Source organism: Aquarana catesbeiana, linkage group LG02 (assembly GCF_042186555.1).
Source record: "Aquarana catesbeiana isolate 2022-GZ linkage group LG02, ASM4218655v1, whole genome shotgun sequence".
NCBI classification, from domain to species: domain Eukaryota; kingdom Metazoa; phylum Chordata; class Amphibia; order Anura; family Ranidae; genus Aquarana; species Aquarana catesbeiana.
The window spans coordinates 456,679,562-456,694,860 of NC_133325.1; the positions used below are offsets into that span (position 1 = coordinate 456,679,562).

The 15,299-nt window shown below is 42.4% G+C and overlaps 1 protein-coding gene across 1 annotated transcript in view; it reads left to right on the forward strand.

The window, feature by feature from the left end:
* The window catches only part of CCDC181 (coiled-coil domain containing 181), a 58,317-nt gene extending 43,278 nt beyond the window's left edge, over window positions 1-15,039 (forward strand). The window contains exons 2-6 of the mRNA XM_073615630.1: window positions 3,791-3,930; window positions 6,414-7,286; window positions 10,593-10,739; window positions 13,908-14,062; window positions 14,772-15,039. Coding sequence (XP_073471731.1) covers window positions 3,817-3,930; window positions 6,414-7,286; window positions 10,593-10,739; window positions 13,908-14,062; window positions 14,772-14,934 — 1,452 coding nt within the window. The 5' untranslated portion in view covers window positions 3,791-3,816 and the 3' untranslated portion in view covers window positions 14,935-15,039. The remainder of the gene's footprint in view (window positions 1-3,790; window positions 3,931-6,413; window positions 7,287-10,592; window positions 10,740-13,907; window positions 14,063-14,771) is intronic.
* The last annotated feature ends 260 nt before the right edge of the window (window positions 15,040-15,299 follow it).

Genomic DNA, 15,299 nt, shown 5'->3' on the forward strand with positions numbered 1-15,299 from the left:
ATGGTACAGGTAGGAGGAGGTGTAGATCCTTGGGTTGTTGGCGCCTAGACTCTAAATGGCTACATAATGACAGGGTACAGGAGCTGCTGAAGGGCTCGGACACACAATTCTGGGAGGCAAATGAATCCTCAGCATCCCCCCAAATGGTGTGGGATGCCTTTTAAAGCATTTACCCGAGGTCAGTATATATCAGCCATCAAAACGGCAAGGGTTGAATATAACTCCCTGCAGACCTTGCTCGAATAGGCTGAGTCCGAGGCAGCTTCTGAATTTGTGTCCTCCCCTACTGGAGACAATTACTCGACTTTGGCACAGGCCTGTAGAGACCTGAAACTTCATCTCACGTCCCTCACTCATGCAGAGGCCGCTCTTCAGGCAGGGAGGCTGTTTGAGTCTGGGGACAAGAATGGCAAGCTACTGGCCAATCTAGTTATGGATTCCCGGCATCTGACGGTGGTCTCTGAACTGCTTTCAGATACTAGGGGCTCCCTTACGGACCCTTCTGACATTTTGAATCCAATTTGACTTGGTGGACTGGGTCTACATGTCCGCAGTACTGGAGGTAATGGTCCTTGGTCCACGTTTCCGTAACTGGATTAAAATCCTGTACAGAGCTCCCCTGGCACAAATAAAATTGGGAGGTAAACTGTCTGAAGTGTTTCCCATTGGAAGGGGGACCAGACAGGGATGCCCGTTATACCTGGCGCTATTTGCACTCATGATGGAACCAATAGCTCAGGCCATACGTAATTCTGCCCTTATTAAACGTATTATGGTAGGTGCCATTAGTGAAAAAGTGGCGATATACGCAGATGACATGGTGCTCTTTTTGGAAGACCCCGAGCCCTCCCTTAAGGATGCCCTGGCAATGCTTTCCATGTATTCTCCATTGTCAGGTCTGAAGGTCAATTGGGATAAATCCCTCATCCTGCCCATAGATCAAGAGGCGGAGGCCAAGGCTGATTCAGGTTTAACCCTAAAGTGGACCTCTTCTGCCACATACTTAGGGGTAGTGCTATCCTCCACGGCAAAAGACTATATTACCCTGAATCTGCTGCCACTCTTGACTTTAACAAAGCAACGTTTATCAGCGTGGTCCCACCTTCCCCTCTCCCTTGTGGGCAGGATCAATCTTAATAAAATGAAGTTGCTCCCCTCTATTCTGTATGTCCTTCGTCATGCCCCGGTGTGGATCCCTAGGAAATACTTTAGGCAATTTTGAATCTGTAATGACCTCCGTTTTGTGGGGATCGCAAAGACCTAGGTTTCGTCTGACGATACTGCAAACACCTTGGACTGAGGGTGGACTGTCGTGCCCAAATTGATTTAGTTACTACCTTGCTGATTTACTTACTCAGGCCCACAACTGGTTGGTGGCAGAAGAGACCAATGCTGCTGTTGTGCTCAAGGCAGCTTGGCTCTTAAAGCACTCCGTAACAAACTATATAGAGGCCAGTCAGCCCTATTCCCAATTACTCAGTCTATGAGAAGAGTTATAAAGGCATGGCAACTTCAACACCCAAGGTCCTTATATACTTTTTCACCTCATATACCGTTGTGGCTTAACCCCTCCGTTAAGCAATTCTCATTGTTCCCTGACCTTGTTTTGTGTGCTTCTAGGGAGATTAAATACCTTAGCCAAATTTGTGAAGGGGATGTACTCCTGTCCTTTAACATCCTTAAAACCAAATATGCCCTCCCTAACTCGTATTTGTTCAGATATCTCCAGCTCCAACATGACTTTTAGATGCAATTTGCTAACCAGTCTGTAACCATTACTCCGTCAAAAATTGAATCCCTACTACATGCAGACATACTAGAGAAACCACTCTCCTCCATATACAGGACCCCACAACCCTCCATACATGATGGCTTAGATAGGCTCCTGTTGTGCTGGTGTGCAGAGGTTCCAGAACTAAATACAGAGGACTGGGAAGACGTATGGGACTATCCCATGCGTAGCCTGGTCTCAGCTAGAGACAGGCTAATACAATTTAAAATTCTTCACAGAATTTATCTAACGCCCCAGAGGTTACATAGGATTTACCCCTCACACCCCTCGCAATGCTGGAGATGCACGGCAGATCCTGTCACCTTCCTGCGTGTGTTCTGGGAGTGCCCTGGTATAAAGCTCTTCTGGGCAGCGGTTTCTTATTGTATCTGCAAGGTCACTACTGTAGCAGTGCCACTATCAATAGACGTATGTATCTTAGGATTAGTTCATTTACTAGCTACCTCCAAGGCAATATGAACACTAGTAGGTATATTATTGTTTAATGCATGTAAGTCCATACTTTTAAATGGAAATCTCCCCAGGCACCTACCATAGATTATTGGAAGTCTATTGTCAACAAAATGATTGAATTGTACAAATTTACCTATGAATCTAGGGGATGCCCGCAAAAATTCTCCAAGGTATGGGACATTTGGACAGAATCCAGGGACACTGTTGAGTCATTGGCAATGCCTCCATAGCATGCACTGTTTTGCCTCTGAGCAATTCTCTCGCTAAGTTTTGTGCACTGAGGGACAATCCTCAGATGTCTACTTCGCACCTTCCAGCTACGATGTACAAAGTCATCATAGGCCTTGGTTACCAAATACCTTGTGTTAATATGTTATAATTGTGTGTGTTTTTTTTTTTTTCAATTCAAGCCTGGGTATGCCCAATAGGCTTTGTTGATGTAATCTTATCTTAAAGCTTAATAAAAAAGAATAAAAATAATCAAAATAATAATAATTTTTATATTTTACAATTTGTTAGGAGCCCCATTGGGGGGCTTTGATGAAATGGCAGAGAAAGGGACTGAACAGAGATTCCCCAGTCCCTTTCGCTTAAACTCCACTGCCGCGAGGGGGGCATTCAGCAAGGGTAATCTGCGCCACACAGGGTGATTAGGGTGTGCCCAGTCTCATCAGGCACACACTGTGCGCACGCCTATCAGTGCCCATCAGTGCACTTATCAACGCTGCCTCATCACTGCCCATCAGTGCCTGCCCATCAGTGCAACTTATCAGCGCTGCCTCATTACTGCCCATCAGTGCAACTTATCAGTGCAGCCTCATCACTGCCCATCAGTGCAGCCTCAACAGTGCAGCCTAATCAGCGCACCAGTGAAGAAGTAAAATTACTTATTTTGCAAAATTTTATTACAAAAAATAAGAAACTTTTTTTTTTTTGTAAATGTTCGGGCTTTTTTCATTTGTTTAAAAATCAGAAATCCAGTGGTTATTAAATACCACAAAATAAAGCTATATCTGTCTCAAAAAATGTATAACATTTTAATTTGGATACAGTGTTGCATGACTGCGCAATTGTCATTCAAAGTGTGAAAGTCCTGAAATCTGAAAATTGGTCTATGCAGGAAGAGGGTGAAAGTGCCTGGTATTGAAGTGGTTAAAGACATTTATATGACATTTTATATGTACGGCTTGTATGTATGTAAGGCAAAATAGACCACATTTGGCCAATAGATGGTGCTAAGTATTACAGGAAATTCCTATGATAGTTAACACCACCTAGTGTCCAAATGTGGTCATTTTAAATCATTGGAAAACATTCAACCAACACAAGAAATGGCATAACACCATTCATTTTTTAATTTTTTTGGGCCAAATCGCACAGAACGAATGTACGTGCAGTTTCACTGGGGGATTTACTATGGGATTTTTTTTTATAAACAAATCCCTAAGTATTCACACAGTTATATCAATTGTAATTCCAAAATTATTTCACTGATGCAATATCTGATATACAGTACGTGTAAGTTTTGCATTAATGTGCTCATAGGAGACAAGCAGAGCATCTCTGTAAAGATGAGCGAGAAGGAGGAATCGGATTCAGAAGGAGGACCAGAGTATGAAGATGACTTTGAGAAAGACCTTGACTGGTTAATAGATGAGGAAGAGAAACAGCGGGCAGCATCCCAGGTACAGCCATGATCTGTAAATATTTGTTTTTTTCGTCATTGCATGGAAAAACATAGGATCCCAATTTTCCTGAAAACACAAGAGCATGTCTGTTATTTTTTTAAATGTGGAAGATAGAAAACTCTGATATTTCAGTTACAATTTCCTAATCTGCAATTTAAAAGGGACTGCTAGAAGCCGTTTAAAATCTGTGAAGAACACACACTAACTTTCTTGTTCTTTTATTGCCAGCTCCACTGTGTATTCTGTAGAAAGGAAGTGGTATCTTTATGGTCTAAATAGAACATGGGTATACAGCTTTGTTATAAAAGGAACCAGGGAGAGGGGTAAGTTGATAGGAAAGGGAAATATCTTCAAGAACTCCAAAAAAGGTGAAATGAAAGCACAGTGGGAGGTAAGTGTAACATGGCACATTACACTTACCTCGGGGTTGCCAGTTGCTAGATTGAGAACTCTGTAGTGGGAGCCTAAAGTGCATTTTCAGTTTTGCAGGCAAATTGGTATGACACCTATTTTATATTTGTTACATATGCCAAGGTGGCAGTGTGAACCAAACATGCAAGTAAACTTTTCAATTAACAGATTCCTTACAATAAAGCAAATAATAAATGATTTGCTCAATAAACCAGCTCCAAGCTCGTTCCCAGTGTGACTGTCAGCCAATCCTGACACGTATCGTCACAGTCACGAATCACTGATGAAGTCACGTGATTGTGACGATGCGCTTTGGGATTGGCGACCGGCACGACGGAAGTGACGTGGGAATGAGCTTGCATGTTTGGTTCACACTGCCACCTTGTGCACACCCATAGGCGTGCGCAGGGGGTGTGCCGGGTGTGCCTGGGCACACCCTAATCACTATGTGCAGTGCTGATTCCCCCTACTGCCTGGGCTTCGCCATTGTTAACCCCCACCCTGCAGTGCTGCTGGCTTCCCTCCTCTCCTCTCCCCCCAGCTGCTGCAGGGAATGATTCAGGATGGAGAGTGTGGGAAGGAGCTAGTAAATATGTCATTTACCAGCACCTTCCTTTTCTAAATGAACACAGTGAACACACTCACTCACTGTGTTCATGCATAACCAAAGCATAGTAAACCAAGTTTACTGTGCTTCAGTTTGTGAATGAAAAGAAAGCCGCTCAGCACAGAGAACTTCCTATTCATTCACTGTCCAGTGCAGCTGAGGCTGGAGAGAAAGGCATGCATGTTTGAGCTTTGGGGTGCACACCTTAATACAATACTCTGCGCACACCTATGTGTACACCTTTTATTATTGTTCAACAACATACATTACATACAGAGATCTAGTGGGGGTTCCTCAATTTTTTTGTTTTAGAAAATTCTTTTTATTTTTTTTAGCAACAAAAAAAACACAAGTTCTCAGCCATGCAGGGCTCTCAATACAGAAACAAAAAGCTTCCCCACTAAAACACCCACCCACCCACCCCCACCAGGCACCACCCCCACCAGGCACCACCCCAGGAAATCCATCCATGGCATCAAATGCTGTGTGTCCCTCAGGAGTTAAAAAAACATGTGTACTGTTTTTCTCGAATATAAGCCCAGGTCTTATATTTATTTTGGCAACCAAAAACACACTAGGGCTTATTTTTTCGGGGGATGTTTTATTTATACGTACAATGATCTTAAAGTGGTTGTCACCCTAAAAAAAAAAAAAAAAAAATCCTGTTCCTTTAAAGCATGATAGATTGCATAGTGCTTATGCTGTGTCATTTATCCATGTGTCATTTTTTCAATTCCTGTGTTATCAATTGGAGTGTAACTAGTCCTCCTAGTTCTTATCTTCTTATCTATAACACAATTCCTGTGTTATCTAAAGGAGTGTAACTAGTCCTCCTAGTTCTTATCTTGAATTACAGAATAATAAGTGCCCATGTTGTAAATAATAGTAGAGTGTGAGGGTTTGAATGGTTTAGCAAAAAGCAACTGGGCGTGTCTGACACCACTCAGTCTACAGCAGGACTTAGGAGTTCAGTAAGGGTCGGTTCACACTAGGATGACTTGTCAGGCGACCTAGTCGCCTGACAAGTAGCGTCCCGTTCTGTACAATGGAACCGTTCTAGTCGGAGCGACGCAAGTCACTCCGACTTAGAAAAAGGTTCCTGTACTACTTTGGGGGCGACTTGAGGCGACTTGCATAGACTTCTATATAGAAGTCGTTTTGCAGGTCGCCGCCCCTGTCGTGTCCAGGTTGTCTTGGAGCAGTTGCGCCGCAAGTCGCGCTGCTTCAGTGTGAACCGGGGCTCAATGTTTGCAAGATCAGCAGGTGTTCTTCTGTACCTGTAGGGTCTTTAAGAGATAAAACATGGGCAATATGCATGTATTGCAGAGATGTACTGGATATGTTTTTTTTTTTTTTATTTTGCCCTGACATACCCTTTAAATATCCTCCTTTTCAATAGACCATTTCCTTGATAAAATTCATATAATAACTTCTAAATACATGAAACATTCTGCTGTTTCAGAATGAAGATGACACTGAACATCTCATTGAACAAAGACCTGATAACACAACACAATTGGTAAAACAAGAGATCAAAGGTGACCATATACCAAGCAATGATAGTAGCATTTCTCAACTTGACCCTAAAATAAATGCTAAGCTAATACTAGATACTGTGTCTGAGGGTGAAGAGGCTGATCCCGAAGATGAGGAGGCAAAACGATATATTGCAGAAAAGATAGAAGAAGCAAACAAGAAATTAGAAATGGAAACCATTGATGAAAATCGCCAGAGGAAGCTTAAATTTAAGGACAATTTGGTTGATCTGGAAGTTCCACCATTAGATTTCCCAGACAACGATAGAACTGAAAGTATCATTGAAGACGATGTAGTAGGTGGCATAACACAGTTGCATCTTAATGATACCCCAGCCAAAAAAGAGTTGAATGCTGAAGAAAATGAAAACATTGAAGAAGAAGCAAAAGATGGGAAAGTTTTGGTTGAGAAAGATGGAAAGTTTGAACTGGTCAGTTTAAAGGATATTGAGAACCAGTGTTCTCTACCACCTATCAGTAACATTAAGGAGATGTCAAAATCTCCATCTCTATCCATGCAGTCACATAGTTTTAGTGCATTGCATAATGGAGAAAATTTAGATCACAAGAAAACTTCCAAAGTCGGTAATGTAAATAAGTTTGTCCCCCAACCTCCTGGTGGACCTAAAGTCCGACCTAGCTCTGCTAGTCATTCATTGAAATCTCTACACAGAGTGAAGCCATCGCGTAGAGTCCAGTCTGCAAGTGTATCAACCAGAAACACAACATTCAGCCTTTCCTCAGAGCAAAAGGAGCTACAGAAGAGGATTCAAGAGAGGCAAGAGAGACTTAGGAGAGAGGTAAAATTTAGCAATCATAACAATACATTTTCAAGTAGAACTAAAGTCACAGGTTAAAAATAGTGATGGAGATGTGCAAAACTATGTGCCTTATGCCTTTCATATTAGGTTTCCCAGCTGTTGTGCAGGTTGAGCAACAGGACCTAGACTTCTTTATAACGTCTTTGCTTAATCTCTGTAGAATGTACAGCTCAGAGGCTAATAGGCTTTCCACACCTCCCTCTTAGTATATCAATATACTCCTACTGTTGCAACCAGGAAAAATCATATCACTCCATGAAACCATGTGATTTCTCCCAGTCCCACCCTGTGTGCTACCTTCTTATATTAATTACAGCTGAAATTAGTAAAGCAAGTAAACGGTGGCACAGCAGCTCCATTTGTCTGAGTAAAAGCTCACACAGTACACACGGGCTAAATATCGGCCAAAAACCGACCGACTTTCAGCTCGTGTGTACAGCTCCTCATCCAACAAAAGCTGGTCTCACAACAGGCTTCTGTCGAACAAGCATGCTGGAGAGCCAGTATCCAATCAGCGCCCACAGCCATTGGCACTGTGTTCTGGCGTTGGGGGGGTCCCCCCTGTCAGAACACAAGAGCTCAGTGGGGAGATCACCGCACTAACATTGGATGTGTTAGTACAATACTCTGTATGGTTTTTTTTCATGCAGCTCCCTGGGTTAGACGGAAAAAAAACTTCCTGTGTGTTCTCAGCATTTTCTGATGACTATTTGAGTTGCATAAACTATAGGCTTCTTGCTGCAGAGCTAAAACATAATACTAGTAATTGTGTAAAAAAAAAAAAAAAAAAAAAGGAAGAGATCCACCTGCTGGCTGGATAGAAGGGTACATCATTTTAATGAACAATATTTTATTTATCTAAATAAAAAATCTCAACTACATTATATATACCCGTATATACTCGAGTATAAGTTGACCCAAATATAAGCTGAGGCACCTAATTTTACCACAAAAAACTGGGAAAACGTATTGACTCGAGTATGAGCCGAGGGTTAGAAATGCAGCAGCTACTGTAAGTGGAAAAGAGGGTCAACAATGCCCATTTGCATGCCTCACTGTGCCCATCTGCATGCCTCACTGTGTCCATCTGCATGCCTCCTCACTGTGCCCATCTGCATGTCTCCTAACTGTGCCCATTTCCTGCCGCCTCACTGTGCCCATATGCCTGCCTCCTCACTGTGCCCATATGCCTGCCTCCTCACTGTGCCCATATGCATGCCTCCTCACTGTACCCATCTGCATGCCTCCTCACTGTACCCATCTGCATGCCTTACTGTGTCCATCTGCATGCCTCCTCACTGTGCCCATCTGCATGTCTCCTCACTGTGCCCATTTGCCTGCCGCCTCACTGTGCCCATATGCCTGCCTCCTCACTGTGCCCATATGCCTGCCTCCTCACTGTGCCCATATGCATGCCTCCTCACTGTACCCATCTGCATGCCTCCTCACTGTGCCCATCTGCATGTCTCCTCACTGTGCCCATATGCCTGCCTCCTCACTGTGCCCATATGCCTGCCTCCTCACTGTGCCCATATGCATGCCTCCTCACTGTGCCCATATGCATGCCTCCTCACTGTACCCATCTACATGCCTCCTCACTGTGCCCATTTGCATGCCTTCTCACTGTGCCCATTTGCCTGCCTCCTAACTGTTTCCATCTCCCTGCCGCCTCATGTACTTTGATCTCCAGTGCTGTGACATGCAGTCAGTCTAGTCGGCGGCCAGTGTAACAAAGCCCCGCCTCAGCCTCCTCCTCGTCCCTCGTTAGTGACGGAACACTGATTCAGTTCTTCCAAGCAGTGAGTCAGAGTCCCGCCTATCACAGGCGAGGATGAGGCAGAGGCAGAGGCGAGGCTTTGTTGCAGTCAGTCTAGTCGACGGCCGTGTAGTGAAACAAAGCCCTGCCTCCGCCTCGTCCTCGCCTGTGATAGGCGGGACCCTGACACACTGCTTGGAAGAACTGAATCAGTGTTCCGTCACAGATGAGAGACGAGGAGGAGGCGGAGGCGGGGCTTTGTTACACTGGCCGCCGACTAGACTGACTTGCATGTCACAGCGCTGGGAGATCAGGCGCATGAGGCTGCAGATGGACACAGACTCGAGTATAAGCTGAGGGGGGCATTTTCAGCACAAAAAAATGTGCTGAAAAACTCGGCTTATACTCGAGTATATACGATACTGTAAGATGGAGATTGAAAAGCCCTATGCTTAGAATAATTTATTCTTATACATCTCAACTAAGCGTGGATTTATCTTGGGAGAACAGTAGTGACTAGCTGCAAAAATGCAACCTGGGAAATTATTATTTTACTTATATTGGTAAGCCAGAGGTGTCTGTAAAGATCAAAAAATTTACATTACAGTTTTTCAATTTAATATTAGCTGACCATATTGCCATTGACCCAACAAAGTGGAACTAGTGCCACAAGATTGTTCAGTAGGTTTTGGTTTTATTACGTGACAAACGATTTGAACCTTTCTCATATTTATGTTCTTCTATATCCTTGGGAAAGTCCCCCTCATTTCCTGTCCTGGTAACAGGGGGTGGAAGGAAATATGCCCAACAAACAGGTCAAATCTTCCTAATTTTATTCAAAACTAGAAAAAACATTTTTGCTTGAGTTTCACTTAAAGGGCTAATTAACATGACCATTCAAGGCCGTACATAGCCCAGGTCAGTGTATTTCTGTGCCAGGTACAGCCAGGAACCTCTCTTCAGCTGCGGCAGCTCAGCTCAGCGACAGGCCCAGAGGCTTCACACATTGGGGTTGATTTACTAAAACAGGAATGTGCAAAATCTGGTGCAGCTTTGCATGGTAGCCAAGATTCCAACTTCAGCGTGTTCAATTAAACTTTGACAAAAAAAAAAATTGGTTTCTATGTACAGCCGCACCAGATTCTGCACTCTCCCAGCTTTAGTAAATCAACCCCATTGAGTGATTACCTGCATTTAGGGACAGATGAGCAAACAGTCTGCCTACAGACCCATCTGTCCCTGGCCGTGATTACATGTAAACAGTTGGGGACAGTGTCAGCATGTAACTGATATGTACAGGCTTCCTGTCCACAAGTCTCCTGGCCACCCCTGCTGCATAAATACGCTGTTCTGGGCAGTGTATGACCATAAACAGCCATATAAATGGACCCTAAAAAGCAACACATCCATGCTGTTTATTTGTTTTGCATTTTTATTTATATTTTTTATTCACCTACAAAGTGAAAAGAACAAGAAATAATTGAAAGAAATAAAACCAGTGTTATTAATCAACATGTTCTGGAAAAAAGGAAGAAGACCGGAAAAAGGAGGCAGAAGAACTGAAACGGAGAGAAAACGAAATGGCATTTAAATTTTGGTTACAGAAGAAGAATGAACAGCTAATGCAAGAAAAAAGGATCCTGCAGGCAAAGGAGATGGAAAAAAGCAGCACATCTGTGAGGAATCCAATATAATAGTCATTTTATGGAAGCCATAGAAAAATACTAGTTATCTAAATCTTACTATGATTAACCAATTTTCATTTCAGGCTTGCCAGTTAACAGCTCTCCTCTCCTCCCACAGACACAGCATGAGAGGAATGGAATGTCGATAACCAGCAAGTCTGTTTGCATGTGATCAGCTGTGATTGGATACAATTGATCACATGGTAAAGGGCCGCTGTTATTGGCCCTTTACCCTAATGTGTGATCGGACACAGTGGTCACAGAGAACGTCCAATGTGCCACACAGGAAGCGCACAGGATTCTGGGAGGACGTCTACTGACGCCCTCCCAAAACTAGACTACCGTGCTGTAGCCATCTTTCGGCTATAGCGCGGTTAGCAAGTGGTTGAGATAGTTGGTTAATTTGAGCACCACAACAGACAAAAAAAAAAAAATCATACATTTAGCATTTTCTGCCGTGTACACAATACATGATAGGTGCACTGGAAAGTTGTGTTGTGGTGCCTTTTAAAATGAAAGGTACCGAATCACACCAACACATGTAACAGCAGTGCAAGAATGTGACCCAGCCAGTTGCATTAATATTGCCCAAATGCATGGATTTCCTAACACACAAAAAAATGTGCATGCATTATTTTTAGCAACACCGCACATTGCAATTCACAGTAACACATTATCATTTGTTTTGGTTTGTGCGTTGGGAAAGATATGTTGGTGTGTCATATAGAATAAATGGCACTGCAGTGCACCAAAAAATGGATAATTTAGATGCGACCTTCCAATTGACTTGTGGATTAAAATGTGGTTCTTGGGCCCTTTTAAGTTAAAGCGGAGCTCCACCCAAAAGGGGTGCGCAGTAGGGAACTGCCAGTGATGCCGCAAGGCTTCACTGCCGGTTTCCCTTATAAGAAATGGCGGTGGCAGCACCCGGGAGCTGATTGAAAAATCAGCTGGAGTGAAGACACCACTGGATTCTTGGACAGGTAAGTGTCCTAATATTAAGTCGGTAGCTACAGTATTTGTAGCTTCTGACTTTAATTTTTTTTCAGTTTTTTCAATCTAAATTTATTGAAATATTTCCGTACAAATTTATACAACAATACATAGTATACATATGCCAAAGACAATCAGGAAAACATACTGCAATATAAAAATGTATATAGTGTATGGCATATAAACTATAATTTTTTTCTGAAGGAGCCTGGGGCTCCTCTTTAAAGCGAAGTTCCACCCTAATTTGCATGCACGTCCGCATGTGTTGCTGATCGTTCCGCTATTCCTTTTTGGATAGTGTCTCTTTTTTTTTTTTTTTTATAGTACTTTTTTTTTTTTATCTAAAAGTGCTCCACTTCCGTCCAAACACTGCCGCGGCGAGGTACGTCATATCCTTTTTCGCATTGGCTCCTGGGATACCAGTCTAATCAATACCAGGAGTTAATGGGCATCCTCCACGGGCCAGCAACACTTTATTTCTAAACCAGAAAAGGATGCCCTGATAAAGTCCCACTGCACATGTGCAAGATCAGAAGGTGCTTTCTGGGTAGCCAGCAGCACCTTATCCCGGAAGAGCCTCCTAGTGGGCTTCAGGTGCCCACACTCAGGATGGACACTTGCTGGATCAGGAGGGTACTGTGAGTACCAATACATTTAGTAAGGGCACATTTATACTTACACTTACGCTTCAGCTTCAACGCACATTAATGGCTAGTTTACACTTGCTTCAAATCAAGGCTTCGGAAAAGGCTTTGTTAAAGCTCTCTGAATGCTAGTCAAAGCTCCAGTCACTAAATAAAATGGTTAGCTTACAGTCCTGTTTACACCTTGCTTTGCTTTGCTTTGGCTTCACTTCAAAAATTATACCCATGTAGCTTTAGGGCTCATTTACACTTGCTTTGACCTCAACACACATTAACGACTAGTTTACACTCGCTTCAAAACAAGGCTTCAGACAGGTTTTGTTAAACTTGTCTGAACGCTAGTCAATGCCCCTGTCACTAAATAAGATGGTTAGCTTACAGTCCTGTTTACACCTGCTTTTGCTTTGCTTCAGCTTTGCTTTAAAAATTATACCCCATGTAGCTTTAGTGGTGCTTCAAAGTGTCTTCAGAGCCTCCATAGAAGTCTATGGCAAAGCTCGCTTGAAGCCCCACCAAAGCCCCATCGAAGCCTCATCGCAGCACCAAGCAAAAGCAAGGTGTAAACAGGACTGTAAGCTAACCATTTTATTTAGTGACAGGGGCTTTGACTGGCATTCAGAGAGCTTTAACAATGCATGTCCGAAGCCATGTTTTGAAGCAAGTGTAAACTAGCCCTTAGTGGTGCTTCAAAGCGTCTTCAAAGCCTCCATAAAAGTCTATGGCAAAGCTCACTTGAAGCCCCACTGAAGCACCAAGCAAAAGCAAGGCGTAAACAGGACTGTAAGGGCTAGTTTACACTTGCTTCAAAACATGGCTTCAGACACGCTTTGTTAAAGCTCTCTGAACGCCAGACAAAGCTCCTGTCACTAAATAAAATGGTTAGCTTACAGTCCTGTTTACACCTTGCTTTTACTTGGTGCTTCAATGAGGCTTCAGGGGGGGGCTTCGATGAGGCTTTGGTGGGGCTTCAAGCGAGCTTTGCCATAGACTTCTATGGAGGCTTTGAAGATGCTTTGAAGCACCACTAAAGCTACATGGGGTATAATTTTGAAGCGAAGCAAAGAAAAAGCAGGGCGTAAACAGGACTGTAAGCTAACCATTTTATTTAGTGACAGGAGATTTGACTAGCATTCAGAGAGCTTTAACAAAGCCTGTCCGAAGCCATGTTTTGACACAAGTGTAAACTAGCCGTTAATGTGTGTTGAAGCCAAAGCAAGTGTAAATGAGCCCTTAGCTAACCATTTTATTTAGTGACAGGAGCTTTGACTGGCTTTCAGAGAGCTTTAACAAAGCGTGTCCAAAGCCATGTTTTGAAGCAAGTGCAAACTAGCCCTTACACAGAAAACGTTGTCAGATGTAGCATATGCTGATTTTTAATACATAATTGGCGACTATCACAGGGGTGATTTAAAAAAAAAAAAGAGCTGGAACTCCGCTTTAAGGACACCACTGTGTTAGTATATACAGAGGGCGACTGCAATCAGTATTGAAATATCTAAATTTTATGTCTTGGTTTTAAAAGGATAAAGATAAAGAAGGGTCAGATGAAGCTTATGGTACTTGGCTGAGGAAGAAACATAAAGACCAACTGAAAGAAAAGAGGATGGAGGAACTAAGAAAACAGGAGACAGCTGCTTTCCTGGAAGAAAGTAAGGACAGAGAAGGAGCTTTTGCACAGTAAGTACAAAATTATTTGTGAAGTCTAAATAGTTCAGTTAAAAAGCGATGAAGTGTCATTACAAATGAGATGGCATTTATTTTCCGTATTCCTGGATTTTTTACCATATGATTATATAGTTCTGACATATTAGGCAGCACTTTACAAAATACACAGAATTATTGACAACAATTTTTTTTTTGCTCAGGAGTACATAACAGTTTAATGCAGCCTTTTTTAACCAGGGTGCCTTCTGGGTTTTTCAGGGGTGCCTTTGAAAAATGCCAAACAAAATTTCCCCAAATCGCACCAAAAATTGTCAACAAGCCAGTGAGTGGATCACACCTGTCTCTTTGTTACACAAAAGCACTTGTTTTTATGGTGTAGCATTATGACCTTGGGCAGCCGCTAGCATCCTAACAACCGGTAATGTCATTCGTTGATAAAGATGATGTTGGGCACTGAACAGCATCCTTGCTTGCCCATCCCCTCCTGCCCCTTTGTCAGCACTCGGGTCACTTTAGCTGAATGAGGAGGAGAAAAGGAGAAGAAAAAATGCTGGAGTGATGATTGTGCATGATTTTAAAGGGTTCCGTGACTTCATAATATTAGATTGTAAAGATATACAACTCTCCTTGACCTACATTAAAAGATTACCGTTACATAAAGTATAACATGCTGTGCAGTTGATTGGTATAATCCTTTTTTTTTTTTTTTTTTTTTTTGCAGGTGGGTAAAACAGAAGAGAATACAAAAACGTGTTGAACAACAAGCTGCTAAAGAAAGATCTAGAAGACTTTTGCTGGAAGCCCGAAGAAGCAAGCAGATACATAATTTGTTGTACAATATCTCTGACTCCAGATCGTTCCGCTACATTGATCCCTACAGCTAAAAGTACATTCTGTTTCAGTATTCAGCACTGGTACATATTTATTTACTGTACTGTATGCGTTACCACTAGACGAATTACAAAAAAAAAAGCTATATTTTTTATTTAGTTTCTTTTGAATATATTTTTATGTGTCTGAATAGATTATTATTGATTTGTTAGTAATTTATATAATATAAAATTGGCATTCTAGGGATTTTATGCAACAAATGGTGATCCAAAGCATTTTCCATCATAACAGTCATCCAAACTATTCTTCATCATAAACACTGTGCTGGGTTTTGCTAATTAAGAAATAACCAGAGGTAATGTTTAGACTAATTTCACATAGGCTCTAGATGCAGAACACTACGCAGCTCCTGAGTTAC